Source organism: Pan troglodytes, chromosome 21 (assembly GCF_028858775.2).
Source record: "Pan troglodytes isolate AG18354 chromosome 21, NHGRI_mPanTro3-v2.0_pri, whole genome shotgun sequence".
Taxonomy (NCBI): domain Eukaryota; kingdom Metazoa; phylum Chordata; class Mammalia; order Primates; family Hominidae; genus Pan; species Pan troglodytes.
In genome coordinates this window covers 70,533,380-70,552,767 of record NC_072419.2, presented here as the reverse complement: position 1 = coordinate 70,552,767, position 19,388 = coordinate 70,533,380, and the positions used below count along the sequence as shown (strand labels likewise).

Genomic DNA, 19,388 nt, shown 5'->3' with positions numbered 1-19,388 from the left:
CTCAGTATCTGACCACAGTCTGTGTCATGTATTTGTCCTTTTGTCTGCTTTTCTGCCATCCCCCAGCCCCCTGTCCTAGAAGGGCTCTCAGCCTGCATCTGCACACCTGGGGCAGGGGTGAAAGGATGAGTCTGCAGGGCCAGGCCACCCCTGAGCCCTACCTTTACTGTAGTAACTCTTCCGCACAGTGTCCAGGGGCTTTGCTGCCTTCCCTGGCTCTCCCAGGCCCGGCTGGCTCTGCTCGGCAGGCGGGCAGCCCGGCTCGCAGACTGTGCGCACCTGTTCAGCCTTCAGGGCAATGGCCTGCTCCAGGAGGCCCAGGTTTCCCCGGGTCATCATGTCATGCATCTCCGACTCGTCAGTGACTGTTGACTTCTGGGAGTGGGTGTCCTCGTCCTTGTCATCATCCGAGCGGACCTCCACAATAACAGAGTACTCAGGCTTGGGACTGGGTGATTCTGGGCCCCGGAGCTCAGGGGCCTTCTGGGCAGAGGTGTGAGAGGTGTCTTCCTGAAAGATCACATCAGGAGCTGCCTCCTCCTCCTCCTCCTCCTCCTCGTCCTCCTCTTCCTCCTCCTCCTCTTCCTCTTCCTCCTCCTCTTCCTCTTCCTCTTCTTCATCCTCCTCCTCCTCCTCTTCCTCCTCCTCCTCCTCCTCGTCCTCCTCTTCGTGACTCAGGATGCCTTTCTGCTTGCTGGACTCCTCACTGGCTGCATCCTCCAGGGACTGGGGACACAGGTCCTGGGAGCGCTCGGTGGTGACTTCGACGACCTCCTCGGCATCCTCTGGCTGGATGAAGAGGCCCTTTTCACCCTCCTCGCTGGCAGCTCCCTCTGCAGCCTCCTGAAGCAGGTGCACAATGCCAGGACCTGGCTTGGCCGCCTGGCCCAAGTCCTCTTCCACCAGGGTCTCTTCAGCAATTTGACCCAAGTTCAGGAGAGAAGTTGCGATGATTCCCTGGTAGCTGCCGTAGCTGCCCTTGGAGGAGGCAGTGGCGCTGCCGATGGGGTTGGATCCAAAATGGGACTTGACGGGGCTCCTTCCTGCACAAAATCAAAATCAACGTGGGGGCCAGAGAGCAGGTGGGAAGACTCCAGGTCTCCAGTCCCCAACACACCCACCACCCCTCCACCTGACCTACCACTCACTCTTTATACGGGAGCCAAGGGGAAACATGAAACTCCAGAAGTGGGGATTTGGTACGGACCTTTCTGTCAACCCTTCTGCCTGAATCCAGAAATCACAGTGAATATATTTTAGGAGGCAGGTCATGGGCCACTGATGTATTTTTTAAACTAAGAATTACTTTGATACTTTTTCTTAATGTTCCTCTCCCATCACGTTTACTTTCCCAAATCAGATAAACCTGCATTGTATACAATGGAGCTTAAGCAGCAAGTCAGATTTTAAAAAAAATAATAATAATTGTTTCATAATTGAAAATCAGTAAATAAGAATGGGCGCGGTGGCTCACGCCTGTAATCCCAGGACTTTGGGAGGCCGAGGCGGGCGGATCACCTGAGGTCAGGAGTTCAAGACCAGCCTGGCCAACATGGCGAAACCCTGTCTCTACTAAAAATACAAAAATGAGCTGGGCGTGGTGGTGCACACCTGTAGTCCCAGCTATTCCTTGAACCGAGGAGGAGGAGATTGCAGTAAATCAAGATCGTGCCCCTGCACTCCAGCCTGGGCAACAGAGTGAGACTCTCTCAAAACAAAAACAAAACGAAACTAAGATATGGTAGGTGCTCACCACATGCAGGCCCCGTAGGGTTGTCAGCAAGGACACCTGGGCCAGCACGTCCCACAGTGGTAGGAATGGGCCCTGCCATCCACCCACTTCGGAGGGGAAAGTCCAAGCCCAGGTTGACAGCTGAACCCCAGACGCCCTTCTTGATAAGAAAGCAGGAAAATGTGTGTCTTTTCTACCTGGGATCTAGGACTATGTTGATTCCATGGGACAGCGCACTCACTCCAGAGCCCCCCAAGGGAGCTGGGGTTGAGGACCCTCTCTGGCTTTGCTTCTGAAATCCATCTCAGACCCTTCCCCACTGCAGAAGCTTGGGGAGTGCTGGGTGAGTGGTGGTGATGGTGGGGGGAGTGGACCTTGGGCCTCGTCTGACCCCAGGTCTCTACAGATCTGCCAGGGCTCTCAGGGGCACAGACCCCTCCCTCCGGGACCCAGGGGCCAAAGCACCTGCTTCATGCACTTTTGCCAAGGGCTAGGTGCTCCAACATGGCAGTCCTGGTAGACCCCACAAGGAAGTGGGGGACTCGTCTGCTTTCCTCCTTCCCCTCTTGGCCTCCCCGGGCACCCCGTTTTCAGAGGCCCCACCTGGTCCTCAATCACCTGAAGCTCAACCTGAGGTGTTTCCTCAGCATCTGCCTGTGAGTACCTCAGGGGAACGCAGACCTCTCACCCATGCCCCCAGGCAGGTCTCCCAGAGGGCCAGGCAGAACAGAGGGCCAGTCTAAGATCCTCCCTTCCCCACTTACAGACACACAGAGACACAGCCTTGTCTGTCTCTCTCATATACATGCAGACACACCTGCCAAAACACACTACAACTGCACACACACACACACACCAGCCCCGTGTCTGTGTCTGTCCTGCCTCTCTCCTATGCACACAGTGTTCACACACAAACACACCACAGGCCCCATAAACACCATGGGCAGACCTCTCTCCCAGGAAGCCCAGCACATGTTGGGACAAGACATGCCTTGTTCTCAGGAAGGGCTTTCTCTTGCCCGGAGTGAGCCCCTCCCCGCTCACAGGCTGCAATTCTCCAGGGCCACACTAAGCGCCCTTTATTCGGGGAAGAAAGAGCGACAAAGCACCTTCAGCTGTCTCGGGGCGATGAATCTCATCCTGTCCTGACGTCTCAGCCTCGGCCCCCTCCAGAGTTCCTTCCGATTCATCCGAAACAGAGGCGTCCTTCACCTCAGTGTCCTCACTGCCGTCGCTGTCCACACCATAGCCCTCGTCCAGAGCCAGCTTCAGGGGGTGTGACTTCCTCTTGGACACCAGGTGCTCAGCCTCAGCACCCTCCAGCTTCCTCTTCTTGGCCAGGGGGCAGCTCTGTAAACTGGGAGGGAGGAGTAGGCAGTGGAGAGGACGAGGCTAGGGCCACAAGAGGCCTCAGACACCCCATGAGCCCCTCCCGAGGGTCCTCCCTCCCTCCCTCCCCCACAGACTCATCCAGTCCTTGCAGGGAACCCGGACAAAAAAAGCAAAGCGCAGCACTGGGGGGCCAGATGGTCTGTCTTTGCCCACATGGCACACCCATGGCCACACGGACCTCCATGCTAGAGTGGGAAGTCGCTGCCTCGCGGGAGGTCAGATGGTCTGTCTTCCCCCACATGGCACGCCCATGGCCACACAGATCTCCACGCTAGAGTGGGAGGTCGCTGCCTCGCAGAAGGGTCAGCAGCCTGGCCTTGGGAGCCATGGAAAAAGATGGAAAGTTCTCCATCTGCAGAGTGGGCAGGGGCTCCAAATCTACTGCCCAGGAATCTCCGTGAGATCCAAGGGTCCTCTTACCTTCGGTGCCTGGAGTACTTGCCCCGGATGTGCCCTGAGCCCGTGCATCCTGGGGTGGGGCAGCTGAGGGGAAATAAAAAGGCAAGGTCACATCAGGCGATGGGCTCAGATCTCAGGGCCTGTCGCAGACCTTCACCCTGGGGAGCAGACTGTCTCCAAACAGAATGGCTGCCTGCAGTTTGCTGAAAATTCATAACTCGCCCCATTCAAATAAATGAATGGCTCATTACAGTTTTATGAGTGTTCAATTAAAGACTGTGTATACATAAGAGCAAGACTTCTAGCGCCAGAGTCTCCCAGACCGCTCCCTACGGCAGGCATTCCACTAGCTGCCACCAGGTTTCCAGGAGCTTGGACACGAGACACTCTGAGGTGCCCTGAACACAGCACCCCTCTCTAAAGAGGTCCCAAGTCCAAAGCACAGAAGTTGGCATTCTCTGTGGCCATCACTAATGCCGTAAGGCCTATGGCCCTCGAGGGTAACAGTCTCTGCATTCCCTGCCAGCTGTGACCTTCGTGCCCCAGCAAACGGAGCCAGGACTGACAGGCAGAAAGGAATCCGTGGCCCAAGCCACAGACAGTGGTGAAGATCCCACCAGTGCCTGTAGCTGGTGTGGGTCCCAGCTTCCACGCAGGGAAAAGAAGCCAGGAGGGCCCGTGAACCAGGAACCAACAGCATCTGCCTCGTGGAAGACTTTTGGGCTGTGCTAAGAAGGGCAGTTTGGGGAGGGGGTGACACTGACCCTCCTGCATCTCTCACCCTAGAAGCACAAGGCAGGACACCCAGGAGTTCCTCTTCCTTAACCATCATCTGTCTCCCTATATAACCAAACCAGCAGGAAGCTCTGGAAACTTCTGAGCATGAGTACTGACTATGCCAACCAACGTGGCGGCAGGACCACAGCTCCCACAGCAGCCTCAGGCACAAAGGGGCCAGTGTGGAGTGTAAGGCCAGAGTTGACCACATATCAGGCTCCTGTGGGCTGTCGGATGCATCCACGGCTCAAGGACTACAAGGAGCTGCCATTGTAAGACCCAGACACCTGTGCCAGGTCACCTAAGGCGGGTGGGAGGGGCAGGCCTGCGCTCCTTGTGGGAAGAGAGAGGCTTTCCTGGCCAAGACGGGAAGACCTTGCTTTTAACAGGACTGGCATTGTGAGTCTGAGCTCTTTCCAAAACCCAAGCACATCTTCCGGAGCCTGTGAAGGGAGGAAGGTAAGGGCTGGTGCCCCCATACCTGGGACCCGGGGAAAAGAACGCCATCCCCAGTCTCTATCCAGACACCTCTGATCGTTTCTAATTCGACTGATCACAGGCCTGACTGCAGACAACTGTGGGGCCCAGTGGGCTTGCAGGCCACCCTCCCCGACTACCTCTGGGAGAACCGTCAGCGTCAGCAGAATCCAGGCCTTACCCTATCCCCTGGCTCAACAGCAGCCATGGGGTGGGGGAGGGGGATGTTCTCTGCAGCCTTCCAGGGTGGGGTTTTCAGTGTGTTAACGAGAAGACAGAGAGGGAGGGAAGGAGGGAGGGAGGAGGGAAGAAGGAACCCAGACGGGAAAGGAGGGGAAGAGGGAGAAGAGGGACAGAGCGAGAGAGGGAGGGCACACCACACTTGACTGGGGGCTCCCTTTCCAAACTGAGGGAGTTGCCGCCGCTGCCACCCACCTCTCCCTGCCTCTAGTCTCTTCTAAAATCCAGGCCCACACTTGCTTTCACTCTTTGGAGAACTAGCTTTGGGACTTTTCACAAAAAGCTCCTTGTTAATGGGGATTTGAAGCTAAGGTCCCAATTAGCCGATGACATCACTGAGTTAATCAGGCAATTAGGTGACAGCTGCTGTGGAGGCCTGTGGGGACCGGACTGCCCTGAACACGTCACCCTCAGCTCAGAAGAGTCCTGGTCCCCAGAAAGGTGGGCCTGCACCTTCCGGCCCCAGCCTCAGAGGGTGTGAGACAGGGCTGTGAGCCCAAGTGCGTGGAGCGGACAAGGCCGCTCGGGGACAGGAAGCTGGAAACCCCTTAGAGGCCTGCTCCCCACCCCACAGCCGAGTGGACAAGAGACCCAGCCAGGGCCTCCAAGGGTGTCGTGCCAGCAGATGCCAGCCCTGCAGTTCACCTGCAAGCACACTCAGCTCTTATTTCCTGATGTCCTCTGGGTGCTCAGGGCCAGAGTTGTAGGGAGAGGAAGACGGCCAGGGCTCCAGGACTCCCAAGCCTCTTTTCTCCGGGAGGAGGGAATTCCCCAGCCTTGACTCCCCAGCTCTGACTAGGGCTGGTGTCAGAGATGTGAGGAAAGGGTGCACGTGAGGCTGGGAAGAGGGTGTGGCTCACACTCACCCCTCAGCTGGCATCCTGCATGACAGCTCTGAGGGACCCAAACTTGAAAAGTAGGCGTCAAAGGAGACAAGTCAGGAGAGGAACTGAATCCCAGCCTGGAGCCCCATGCTTCAGCTACTAGCCTTTGAAGACACTGCCTTCCCTGCCTTCCCTCCCTCTCCTGGGGCAGTCATCTGGGTGGGAGTTGGCCAGTGGCTCAAGGAGGAAGGCACCAGAAGAGGAAGGGTGAGCTACAGACGTGTTCTCTCTCTGAACTTGGAGATGGTCCTGAACTCGGTGTTGTCGGCGCCTCGCTGTCTCAAAGATGCTAACCCCAACCCTAACCTTCCCTAGTCTTCGCCTCTGGCAGAGCCAGTCTGAGGCCATGTGACAACAGATGGACACAGGCAAAAATACAAGCTGAAACGTCATCAGTTCTTCCGATGGGGTGAAAGGAAAAACCATCAAACTGCTTCTTCGCTCAGGCACTCCCAGTGGGCTCCGAGGTCGGAAATAGCAGCTCAGGGTCCTGCTCGATCCAAGTCCAACCTCTCCTCAGCTCACCTGGTAAACAACCAATGGACTGTCTTCCTGGGAGCTCTGCCTGAGCTGGTGGGGAGGCGAGCTGGGGTTAGGGGCACTGCAGGCTGTGAAGTTCTGAGCCAATGCAGTGTTAAGTCATCCACAGAGAAAGTCCTGCACACAGGGGTTCCCGACACGCAGGGGTTCCCGACACGCAGGGGTTCCCAACACACGGGGGTTCCTGACACGCAGGGTTTCCCGACACACAGGGGTTCCCGACAGGTGACTCTGTGTCTGTGAGCTCATCCAGTGCCACAGTCTGCACACAGGACGTGATGCTCCTCTCACAGACCACAACAGTGCGTTTTCTCCGTGGGTCATGCTTCCTGTTGTGGCACCCACAGTGTGGCCCCCACCAGGACAGAGGTCTCATCTGCTTGTCCGGTCAGAGCCCAGGGTGTGCTGGTAAACAGGTCTTTGGGAGGGGGAACATCATCAGTCCATTTCTGTGGTGTAAATGCTCCCACGATGGCTGGGGCACGCAGTCAGCCAGCACGAGCCACAGGCATGCCCACGTGAAGCGTGTGGCCAACAGATGTTTGAGAATACAGGAATGAATGGTACCTTCCGTGCAGAATGTATTTGATTCCTTGGAACACAATCTTTGTCCTATTTTACTCTAAGCATCACTTGTCAGCAATGAAGAATTGCTGAAGAAATTATTGTTGGAACACTAGATGTCAACACATTTCCCCTAGTTTCTCCATTAAAAAGTTTAAGGGTCTCACTATTACCAAATATGTCGGTTGAGACCACAAGGCTCATGATGAGGGCGTCAAAATCCAAATGCTCACAGAACCCCTCACTTAGACTGGACAGGTCCTCTCAGAATGTTTAAAAACGAACAAATCTATTTGAGAGTCACTTTTCCTTCTGCTGTTTCAAAGCTACAAGAGAGCACCCTGCCATTTGTATTTGCCTTTTCGACTTCCTCCACACTCCATCTGTTACCAAAAAAGCCTGGAGTTTCCTCAACTCCTGTGCCTCACTCACTGCACCCTCGCCTGGGATTCTCCTCCGTCTTTGTCTCCACCGTGTCCCTGGGCGACTCCACGTGGCACCTCCTCTTCCCTTTACTCGGGGCCCTTCTGAGCGTCTCTCGCCGTCGCAATCACCGCTTCTTCAGCAGGCTGGCCAAGCAGGCAATGTCTCCCTTCCAGGGAGCCGACCCCTGTGCTTCCGGGGACTGTGTTCTGGGGAGCACCCGGTGTGATGCTGAGGACCCCAGACCGGAAGTGCTGGCACACGACCTGTTTGGCTGAGCTTCCACCCCACCCCTCCCACCTGTTACCCAGGGTGGGGCTTCCAGCAAGTAGCACATGCGATTCAGCTCTTCTGGTTAGATGAAGGTTAACCCCTGAGTCCGTTTCCCCACTTCACAAACAGGATAATAACATCACCAGGCAGTGCTTCCATGACCTTCCCAGAGATCAAGACTGTGATGTGTGACTGACGCAGAGCCTGGGGCTTGCAGCACCCCAACTCCCTCCCGTAGTCCTCCCCCTTCATCTCCAAGTTACGGGGCCTCAAGTGTCAGAGGGACACTGTCTTCCTGTCCCACCTCTGCAAAAGGTTTACAAAGTGAACTTTGCAGTCCTCTCATTTTCCTGATTGGCAGAAGCCATCCACTCTTCAATTGTATGCTGAACAGTAAGATGGTCCCTGCCCTGAGAATCTGTATCCCTGAGAAGCAGAGCTCAGCCAGCCGGGTCATCAGCACACAGAACTGCCATTTGTATCCCGAGCCAATGGAAGACTCAGGATGTAGAAGACCCCTTCTCTCATCTCATCCCCGAACTGGGCCTCCAACCATCTGACACAGAAGCACTTGTGAGGGTCCGGTAAGAGAGCGGCTTGTTTCGGTTTGGGGGACCGCAGTGACAGTCCAGGTCCTCGTGGTGACCAGGTGTGGGCACATCCGTGTCCTTGCCATGATGCTGGTGCGCCACATGATGGGGCCAGGACAGAGGTGAGAACAGATAGAGATGGGGCCAAGATAGCTGGACACGTGGCCAGGAGAAAGGCAGTCTCCTTAGGGAAAGCAGGGGCTCACCAGGGGTGTTTGGTCAATCCAAGAAGACCCCGTTTGGGACATTTAGGATATCTCCAGGGTCACAGGCACATAGACGATGCTTGGTGCTAACAGGAAGACTTTCTTACCTGAGGTCTGCAGCTGTGGTCTCTGGGGGTCCTGGGAAAAAGACAGAAACAGGGAAAACATGTGGGAATTGTGATTTTAAAGGCTCATTGCCCTAACAGCATAAACTAAGTTAAACAGCCGAGAGGTTTGCCAAGGACGAGTGGAGGCAAATCTCAGTGAGACCTGAGCAGTTTCCCCAGGGCGCTCACCCTTTCCTGACCTCCCAGAGAGTCCTCCAAGGTCAACAGAGTGAGCTGCTCCCCCAAGCCTGGTGCTCGCCGCAGAAGCTCCCCTGAGCAGCCTGGCAGTTTTGCAAAGTGGGACAGATGCTCCACCTCAGACAGGATCTCTGGGACCTCAGGGCCAGGGATGGTATCTCTTTCTCTAATTGCAGATAGAAGTCAGCTTTTGGCAGGAAACACAAACCACCAGATCAAGCTGGACAGAGAAGAGAACAACTGGACCAAGTTACTGGTCCTTCAGTGATGGCTGCAAAGATGCACGGGGCTCTGACCGGGGCAGGCACACCTGAGATGCTTGGGCACAAGAGGAAGCCCCCGTCTGTATCAGGGAGGTAAGTCTGGCCAGGGGCTGGGGCTCAGATCCTAGCAGAGTCAGCCCCCTCTCCTCCCACTGCACTTCCAGCTCAACCCAACAACCTCCTATGCCCCATTAGCACCAAGACTGATCGCCTGGGAAGGAAGGGGGCTGGCGGTGGAAGGCTGGCGGCCTCTCATTTCCAAACAGAATGGTCTCGTAACTGAGCCTTGCTACTCCCACTCCATGGAGCTGGGTCTACCTCAACATTTCTGCCCTCAAGGCAGGTTCATCTGGGCCAAAGGCCCCTCAGCAGCCCTCTTAGATGCCAGCTTCAAAGCTCAGCAGCCCTGAGGATGAATGAGGCTGAAGAGGCCTGAGGTCCCCAGGGCATCTCTGCACATGTGTGGTTAGGGGTTTGTGCTCCTGAGGAAGACCGCGGAGGAAAGTGGCATTTACAGCCCTGGAGGAGGGGAGGGCGGCACTCACCTCGCAGGGCCTTGGATCGGGTGCGAGCTCGCTTGTCTTCATTTTCTAAGCTCATCTGCAAGCAAAAAACCACGACGTTAACAAGAAAACCCAGCCAGTGCCTCTGGAGTACAGAGCCATCAGGAATGTCTGGCCATTTTCTGGCTCAAGCTTTGACAGCAAAGGTGATTTTGGGCACAGAATGACAAGGATGGGCTCACAGGGCAAGAAAGGCCTGGGGCCAGGAGCAGCAGGTGGGAGGGTGTAGAGAAAGGACCTTCTACAAGGCTTGGAAGTGTCCCATCAGCATGTCCCCGCCCTTGGCAAGGAGGGTACAGTGCACCGTACCCCCAGGTTTGCACCTGCCAACAAGTGCTGAGGCATGGGCCCTGCCCCACTGAAGCCTGATGAATGTCCGTGTGTTATCCATGAGGGTCTCCTGGCCCGACACAGAGCAGCACCCACTGCTCACCTGGTCAGGCAGGTGCTGAGGCATCAGGGCAGGTCGCTCACCACAGACTCAGCCACCAGCGGCAGTGCTCAGCCACCAGCGGCAGTGGCTTCTGACCCCAACGTGTCCCCAGAGCACAGCTTCCCATGGGCCCTTTCTTCCCACTACAGCAGAAGGCTTTAATGCCCCTCACACACCAGGGCCATCCCGTGAGAAACAGGCAACCTGGAGCGGCCCCAGCCCATATGTTCTCCAGGCCTCGAGGGCCTGGCTGCCTTGCCTGAGCCTATCGGTGTCCCTCCCCACCTGTGATCCTTGAATCTGACCACCTTCTGTGGGGACGCTGCCCACAGCACTGTCCGGCGAGGGAGTCATGGGGGAGCCCCCAGGAGGGTGACAATCACAGAAAGGACATGTGGGGCTGTGGTGAGGGTCACACACAGCATCCTTGTCCTGTGTCACTCATGACAAATCTGGGCAGGCAGGTAAATCCTACACACTCCATGCTATGCAAAACGTCCTTCCCGGGGAGCCACACCAGGCGAGGGAGGGCACCTCTAGCTGGACAGGGGAGGCCCAAGAGGAGAGCACTGGACTCCACCACCATCACCTGTGGTCAGGAAGGGGAGGCAGCAAATCCACACCTGTCCCAGGCCACAGACACCAGAGCTGCCAGGGCTCTATGCGTGAGGTAGTCAAAGGGAAAGCAGGGGAGTGGAAAGAAGTAGCAGAAGAAAGGAAGAGAGGCAGCAGGAGGGGGCTCAGAAGCCCCCACGTCTTAAATGGGGCTTTTGCTCCTGAAAGCCAGAAAGAGACAAATGTCTACAGAACCACCTGGGAAGAAAGAAAAAGGAATTCCCCCAATTAGTAAGATGAAATTTGCAAATTGAACCTCCCCCATGCAGCAGCACTAACATACAATGATGTATGTGATTTGTTAAGGAAGAAAAATCAAAACCTGGGTAATTTATGCAACCTGCCGACTCCAGGCTGTGGAGCACAGTGCTGTGAGCCGTGCGTTTATTACAGCCTTCCAATAGAACGGAAGACAATTACTACAATTTCTATTTTTAAAGCGGAGGTTCCCCATGGACAAATGGCTCACATTTAAAGTGAAGAGAGGAGCAGGTGTCACAGGGACTTCATTACATTTATGAGCCTTCAAATGTCGTCTGCTCTGAGCCCGTGTGCAATGCCTTCCGATGCAGGACATACAATGGGACTTGTGTGGTGCCTGCACTCAGCTGAAATGCAATCTATGGCTTTATTTATTTATTTATTTTTTGCCAGTTTTCCCAAGGATATTGGCAAGCATTCTGCTAGGTTAAAGCGTGCCTTGGCAATTTGGATTTCCTGCAGATAAATTATTCAAAGAGCAGAGAATAGAGAGGATTGCAGGGATGTGTAATGGGCGCTGCTTGAAAACTGTGAGCTCCCGTTGATGAAGCTGACAGCTCTGCCGCTCCTTCTGCTGAGCACCTTACCATTTGCAATTTATCTGCATTGACTGGTCAATAAGCGAGAAGTTCTCTTAGGAGCGTGTAGCTTGGATTTTTAAAGGGAAAAAACTGAACTACCGAAGGAAAAAAAAAACCAGGCTCTTTAATACGAGAATGAACCCGTAAGAGCTGGGTGACTTGGGACACTGGTTTCTGAGCTATTTGAAATCAGCAGTGCCGGCTGACGCGAAAGCATCTGGACAAAACCAGCACTGCTTGATTTACATCACTTTTCTTTTCAAAAGAAGTCAAAGCACTTCAGAGGTGAGTTCTCTGCTCTCCTCCTGCCGCAAGATCGGCACCACGATGTGGTAGATGGAGAGCGGGTGCTGGGGGCGGCCCAGTGCCCAGCACCACCCAGGCTCACCTTGGTGATCCCTGGGCGGCAGCCCCCCAGACCTTCTGCCCCCACCACACAATGACAGCTGGGCCCTAAAGGGCAGCTCAATGATGCAAAGAAAATGAAACACTTCTCAATTTTTCATTGATTTTTAAAACACACTTTACTTGTTCCAAACACGAGCCAACCAGGTCCCTTTTTTGTGTAACCCACAAATAGCCCAGTGCCCTCTCCCCCTTGAGAGTGAAAAGGCAGAACGACCCCATCACCCACTCTCACTGCTGGGCCGGCAACCTTTCTCAAGAACGTCTGCTCTGTTTCTCCAAATGCCAGCTTCATTCTGCCACTGCGAGCATGTCTGGAGGCTCTAATTAATATTTCAACAGTTCTGCCTTCGATAGGAAAACCATGAAAACTGTGGGGAGGAGAATAATTCATAAATGCAAATACATTGTATATTGCCAAATTAACCCAAGAGAACTGTCTCTTGGTCCATCCATTTAACTTGCTTTCTTAGTGCCATATAAAAGCAGTCTCCTCAAAAGTGTGTTTTTGCTTTGTTCTGTTTTATATTTCTGTTTAGTAAAGTCAGGATTAATCATGTAAGCTCTTTTGAAAATATACATAGTTCTGGCTGGGCACGGTGGCTCACGTCTGTAATCCCAGCACTTTAAGAGGCTGAGGCGGGTGGATCACTTGAGGTCAGGAGTTCATGACAAGCCTGGCCAACAGGGTGAAACCCCATCTCTATTGAAAATACAAAAATTAGTCGGGTGTGGTGGTGCACGCCTGTAGTCTCAGCTACTTGGGAGGCTGAGGCAGGAGGATCACTTGAACCCAGGAGGTGGAGGTTGCAGTGAGCTGAGATTGCACCACTGCACTCCAGCCTGGGCGACAGAGTGAGACTCCGTCTCAAAAAAAAAAAAAAAACAAGTATATATATATATACACACACACACACACACACACAGTTCTCACCATGACATGGTACGAAGACCAGCCCCTTTTCCAGACTCATCTGCATGCTGGCCTGGCCAAAACAGAGTGCCCTGAGTTGGGTGTTTACAAACTCAGGAACCAAAACAAGCCAATGCAGTAAGCAGTCTTGAAACCTAGAAGGATCTGCGCTGAGGCTGCAGCTGTAACAAATCCACTCAGAACCCAGAAACAGGGCCGGGCGTGGTGGCTCACGCCTGTAATCCCAGCACTTTGGGAGGCTGAGGCAGGCATGGTGAAACCTGACTCTACTAAAAATACAAAAATTAGCCGGGTGTGGTGGCGGCCACCTGTAGTCCCAGCTACCTGGGAGGCTGAGGCAGGAGAATCGCCTGAACCCCCGAGGCGAAGGTTGAGGTGAGCTGAGATCACGCCACTGCACTCCAGCCTGGGTGACAGAGCAAGACTCCGTCTCAAAAAAAATAAAAAATGAAAAGAACCCAGACACATAGCCAGTAACAAACCACTCGTGTCTAACCTCTAAGGGGAAATGGTAGACTCAGCTTCCAAAGATATCAGGGTTGGAGATTTTCCATGAAGCCCAACGGGCTTTGTGCCAACTTCCACCTTTGTCCCCAGAGGCTGCGTCTCCCCACTCCTTCCCGGGCCCCAGCTCAGGGTTACCCACGTCTCCTCACTCACTCACGGACTCCCTCTCTGTCTCTCTCTGCCTCTTTCATTCCTTTTTCATGCTTCCTCCCAGGACAGGGCCCTCAGAGCTGAACAGCTTCCTCCCTCAACCCCCATCACATCCCTTCTGCACCAATGGCCCAGGCCCAGTCAAAGGACAGAATCCTGGCTGAAGCCTGGCCCCAGCAGGAGGGTGTCCTGGCCCCAGCAGGAGGTGTCCTGGCCCTGAGGGGCACCAGCCTGGCATTCCAAGATTTGTACATCACCCCAGGGAGGCAGGGAGTGCTCAGGGGAGAGTTCAGGAAACAGAGAGCTCTGCTAAGGGTTGAGAGCCAGGTAGGGATGGGGAGGGTGAATGAATCAGTGACCTGAGGACATCTGGGGTGGGAGGCACTCCAGAGGTAGAGCTGGGAGCATTCTTAGGTGGCCAGCACCCTGCCTCTTCCCAGCTCCTCTGAGTCTCCACCTTGTGCCTGTTTGTTTCCCTCACAGTCCTCATCTCAATCTGAAATGAGCTCATTCATTCATGGTTGTAAGGTCATTGTCTCTCCTCCAGACAGCTGCTTAGTGCATGTCATTTAAGGATGGGTGGATGGACAGGTGGATGAATGAATAAATGGGGACAGTCAGAAACATCTCTGAAACCCTGGGGCTGGGGTGTGTGGAGAGCCGTGGTCAGAGGGGCTGCAGAGAGGCCATATGTGGGAACCCTGAGCTGGGGGGTTCCGGGCATTCTGACACCACGGGGGCCATTCACCCCAGCCCTGGGCCAGAGAAGGAGACACGGTAGTGTTTTATTTTATTTAAAATGTGTTCTGACAGCCAGCAAATCTGGAGAATTAGGATGGACTTACAACTATTCTTTAAAAATCCTTAAAATTACATAGGTTATAGTGTCTCGGTGGGACGGTTGAGACTCTTGCATAATGGTTTTCCTCCCAGAGACCTAGAAGAAGAGGAAGAGCACCTGCTGAGTCCCAGCAGACCATAGGCAGCCACTTCCCAGAAGGAAGGGGCCAATGAAGACTGGGGGGTGAGGAGGTGGCCAGAAACTGGCTGTCCCCTACCCTGCCTGGCTCCAGCAGTACCTCACACCACATTCAGTCTCACTTCTCTGCAGTGAGGGGAGGGGAGAAAGACAGAGCCATGGTCTGGCCTGTTTTCTTCTCTCATTTATGTACTGAGGGCAGCATCAACTTCCCTGTCACTGCTGTGAAGCCATTACAGCAGACAGGATTGTGGAAGATCCAAGCTCCCACTCAACGATCTAAGAGCAGCATTCAAGCATTTGTGTTGCTCCCCTCCCGAGTATCCCAGGAGGATCTTCTGCTGCATCCACAGCCCTCCCCTTCCCTTTCTTTGGCGCATGGACCTGCCTGCCAGCTCAGCCCACAGAACAGATATAGAAAGTCGGTGACCTCAGCACACATCCTGCTTTCCACTCTCTTGATCTCTGAGGCTAAACCATATGCCCTCACCCCTGATCCCCACTGGCAGCCATCACCGTACCCTTGGTTCCTTGCAGAGATAGTCCTGTCCTCACATTGGGTGATGTCCTGTTGCATGTCTGAAATTCTGAAATTCTCCCAACAAATTCAGCAGAATAGACCAGCCTCCTCCTTGGGGTATAGAAACGATACCTCCATGGGGCATTATTTAACACATGTCTGAGAAGGGGTTCTCTTGACAGCTCTAAGCATGGGATACTGGCTCACTTCATTCCCAAATCAAAAATTAGAGCTACATAATGGATACTCTGATGAAGCAGCCATATCTGCAACTGTCTGTTAAAAACTCCAGCATAAATGGAATTTATACCCACCCAGGGTAGAATCCAACAACATAAAGAGAGGCCAGAAGGGCCATACCCAGTGGCAGCTCCTTCCCTTGCAGGAGCCTCTGTCCAGTAGTCCTTGCCAGAGGCACCCCCTGCCCTGGGTGGCAGGAAGAAGGGTTGGCTGAATGGCCATGCAACTGATCTTTTCCTTGATTCTGTATCTCTGAATATTTGGCAAGAAGGGGGTTGAGAAGCTACCATCAGTGCCTGCACACCCCGACACACGACCACCTGACTTTTCTGGCAGCCCCTTCCAACCGGTCCTGAGCTGTCCACATGCCTGGTGCTGAACTCAGAGGCACGCCGCAGGCTGTCACAGTCCCATCAGTGCCTGCACACCCCGACACACGACCACCTGACTTTTCTGGCAGCCCCTTCCAACAGGTCCTGAGCTGTCCACATGCCTGGTGCTGAACTCAGAGGCACGCCGCAGGCTGTCACGGTCCCATGCACAGGGTTTGTGTGTTCACTGCCCTCCCATATGCTGGCTCCTCACCACCCATCTCCTGTCCGAAGCCAGCCTCTGGAAGGCTGACCCCGATGCTGCTGTGGCTGTGTGACATTCTCACACTGTGACCACGGCTTATGCCCTCTGCTGCCACCCTCCTCAGCCTCTTAGTCAGGAGATTCTACTTGCACCTGCTGCCCCACTGTCCTCTAGGCAGTCGACCCTTTCTCATCCTCTCACCTGCTCTGGCACACTTTTCATCTTAGCTTCTCTATTCAGAGCAGTCACTCGGCCCTATCTGCAAGAAATGAAGGGAAATGACCCTCAAACAGAGCAGTGATGAAAGAGCTGGTGATGCCACGAGAACCTGGGCACGGGTCCCTGGCTTTGTTCACAGAAGCAGCACTTTGAACAGCCATGGGTTGTCATGGTAGGTCCCAAACTCTCTGAGTTTGTCATGCCTGGGCCAGGGGGAGACAAAAGTCTTCCGACCCACCCCTGACATGGCACCAGACATTTGTAGATAACGCTGCATGCAGAGCCCCTGGCCTCAAGTCAAGTAACGTTCATGCTCACATGATCTCATGCCAGTACAGCGCTATGTGAATCCTCAGGATCTGGGGTAGGGTGAGGGGAATGAGGCCAAAAACTCAATGATCAAGATAAATAATATTTTAATTCAATATTTAGAAACATCAACATGATGCAAAAAACCCCTAATAAACAAGATACCAAAACCTTAAATAAAGACAGGATCCATATTACTGACTCTTCCTTGTGCCCCAGGCTCCAACATGGATCAGCAGAGCACTGATAATCCTGCGGGAGCCAAAATATGAGGGGAGGTGCTTAGCAAGTTGTCTATAACAGACCCATTAAAATGTACATTCTCGCCACCAGATTCAAAAGAAAAAGGTTGGGTTTTGAGAGTAAAACACAAGCACCCCCAAATGAAGTTCCCACTACAACTGCATAGCCCTCCTTGCCTACACCCTGCGCCATCACTGTCCTTGAGCCATGCCCTGAGTCACAGCTGGATCCTTGCTGGAGAGCATCTACATGCAAAAAAGAAAAAAGAGAGGTCAGAATCAGATCTCTGGGAAGGGCTTCAGCCTAAGCCTGTTGTCAGCCTCTACTTCCAGCTGTGAGGGTCACCTGTCCCTGGGGACCTGGCCTCATCCAGAGAGTATTGGTGAGAAGTTCTAGAATTAGAGGGTTGGTGGTGCAGAACAGTGGCTGTAAGCACATGTGATGTCACAGTTCGGGAGTGTCCCCGAAGGGAGATCTTATACCCTGGGAAGGTATAAGAAGGGCTTGCACCATCTGCCTCCCCTCAGGAAGATCGAAATAAAACAAGGCCAACAGACTTCATAAGTTCCTGCCAGCAATCTCTGCTGTCAGATCCTGTAGGGATTCTCAGCCTGGCCAGGTAAAAGCAGGGTGAATAGAGAACAGTTGCTCAGGCCCATCACAGAGCCCAGACGTGGTCACACCTCAAAGCAGGGAAGTGAGACTCTGGGGTCACATTTTCACTTTGGTGGGTTTTTTTGTTTGCTTGCTTGCTTGTTTTCTGAGACGGAGTCTTGCTCTGTCACCCAGGCTGGAGTGCAGTGGCACAATCTTGGGTCACTGCAACCTCCGCCTCCCAGGTTCAAGTGATTCTCCTGCCTCAGCCTCCCCAGTAGCTGGGATTACAGGCGCGTGCCACCGTGCCCGGCTAATTTTTGTGTTTTTAGTAAAGACGGGGTTTCACCATGTTGGCCAGGCTGGTCTTGAACTCTTGACCTCAAGTGATCCACCTGCCTCAGCCTCCCAAAGTGCTGGGATTACAGGTGTGAGCCACCGGGCCCAGCCTGGGGTCACATTTTAGTTTTGATCTACTCAGAGTCATTTTTCTTCCCTTAATTTTAAAGTGACCAGATCATTGCTGATCCTAGTCCCCATTTACCCTTCACCTAACCCGGACTCTGGTGAGGATCAGACCAAAAGTCGCCTCCATGCTTCATGCCTGCAGCTGAAGAGGGGCTTCGTGCAGGCAGCCATGGGGTGGGGCCCTACGACAGGGGCTGCCCTCTCACGTCTCACCTTGCAGTGTCTGCCCAGAAGGTGTCTTGAGGTCCTGCAGCTGCTGGCCTTGCCTCCGTGTGTCCACCTCTGATTTAACAGCTCACCCCGGAACTCATTTTCTGAGGGTTTAAAAAGGTTCAAGGTCAGAAAAGGAAAGCTTGGTGGGTGCCAGCCGTGCTGGCTCAAGGGGAGAAACTGAGAAACTTGAGGCACTTTTTTAACATCATATATTCAATCCCTATTTCCTGGAATCCACCGGAGAAACAGACAAGGTCATGGCTCCATGGCTGCTTCAGGAACAAGAGACAATTTCTCTCTGACTTGGGGCCACCCTGGAGTCTTCCTGCAGTCCCCTGCCCCGTTGTCCCAGCTCTAGGTGTTGGTTCCCACTGACAACCACGGCTAGCAGAGTGCTGGGACAAGGCAGCTGAGAGCCACCTTGAGAAAACTTGGCATGTCACCCCTCCAACTTTGAAAATGAGCTGACTAATGAGTAATTATTCGCATTAGAACCAGATCCTTCTGCCCCTCAAAAGAATGCACAGTACATATGCATTTGAAAAAGAAGATTGTTTTGCATGACTTCTCTGGAGCCCATTGATTAAAGAAAGTGAGATCCACCCATGGTCTCAGATCAGCTTTGCCTCCCGCAGGATCCCGGGGGCCCCAGCATGCTCTTTGCCCTGGTTTCCAGCATCTTTTGTCACCCTGTGTTTCTGCCTCTCTCCAGGGCAATGCCTCCAGTTAATATTTAATTCCTCACATAAATTCCCATGTCTGAGCAGAGGCTGAACGCATCAGCTGGACATGACAAAGAAACACATTGTGTACCTATTCCCTGCACGTCACTCCCCGTTTCCATGACAACCTGCTTTCTACATAACTGCAGCATTTCAAAGGAAGGTCATTAAGTAACCAACAATGAAACAGGAAATGAATATTCTCGTGTTGGGCTCTGGCTTTGCCTTGGAAGTGAGTTTGGATTCTGCCGAAGGCACGCTATTCCCACCCACTTTCTTTCTTTTCCTTGTGTTTTTGATGTGCATCCCCAAATGCAATTCTTCTCTAGGGTTCTGGCCACTCCTGGCCCCAGGCAGCCCTGTGCCTCTGGCCACAGCACCCTCTTCTTATCTGGAAACGCTTCCATCCCATTAAAGGGCTTCGGATTACCTTCCAGAGCATAAACACAGAGGAAAGCAGATTTGGTCGTCAAGGAGACAGCCTAATACGAGGTCTACAGAGGAACGAATAAAACCACTCAGATTCGGCACCTACTGTGTGCACCTACTCTGTGCCTCCCCTCATTGAGCCGTAAGTCACCCTCAGGCCGTCACTGAGATGACAGGGCTCCCACCGCACGCTCCGGTGCCTGGACTAGTGAGGAGGGAGCTGCGGGAGCTTCCCTATCACCCAAGATCTCTAGGCCTCCTGGGTTCCCATCTGCCACTGGTCATCTGCACTGAGCCGGTGTGAGCGGCCTCTAACTGGGGCCCACCTGCCCACCAGGTAATCCAATTCTCAACTCTGTGAC

The 19,388-nt window shown here is 53.7% G+C and overlaps 1 protein-coding gene across 4 annotated transcripts in view; it reads right to left on the bottom strand.

The window, feature by feature from the left end:
- MYT1 (myelin transcription factor 1) overlaps positions 1-19,388 on the bottom strand; it is a 78,956-nt gene that overhangs the window by 34,213 nt on the left and 25,355 nt on the right. For all 4 annotated transcript variants that reach the window (XM_016938301.3, XM_016938302.4, XM_016938303.4 and 1 more), the window contains exons 2-7: positions 17,876-17,976; positions 9,611-9,665; positions 8,605-8,635; positions 3,545-3,607; positions 2,842-3,089; positions 162-1,043 (exon numbers count right to left, since the gene is read on the bottom strand). In XM_016938301.3, coding sequence (XP_016793790.1) covers positions 162-1,043; positions 2,842-3,089; positions 3,545-3,607; positions 8,605-8,635; positions 9,611-9,665 — 1,279 coding nt within the window. In that variant the 5' untranslated portion in view covers positions 17,876-17,976. The remainder of the gene's footprint in view (positions 1-161; positions 1,044-2,841; positions 3,090-3,544; positions 3,608-8,604; positions 8,636-9,610; positions 9,666-17,875; positions 17,977-19,388) is intronic.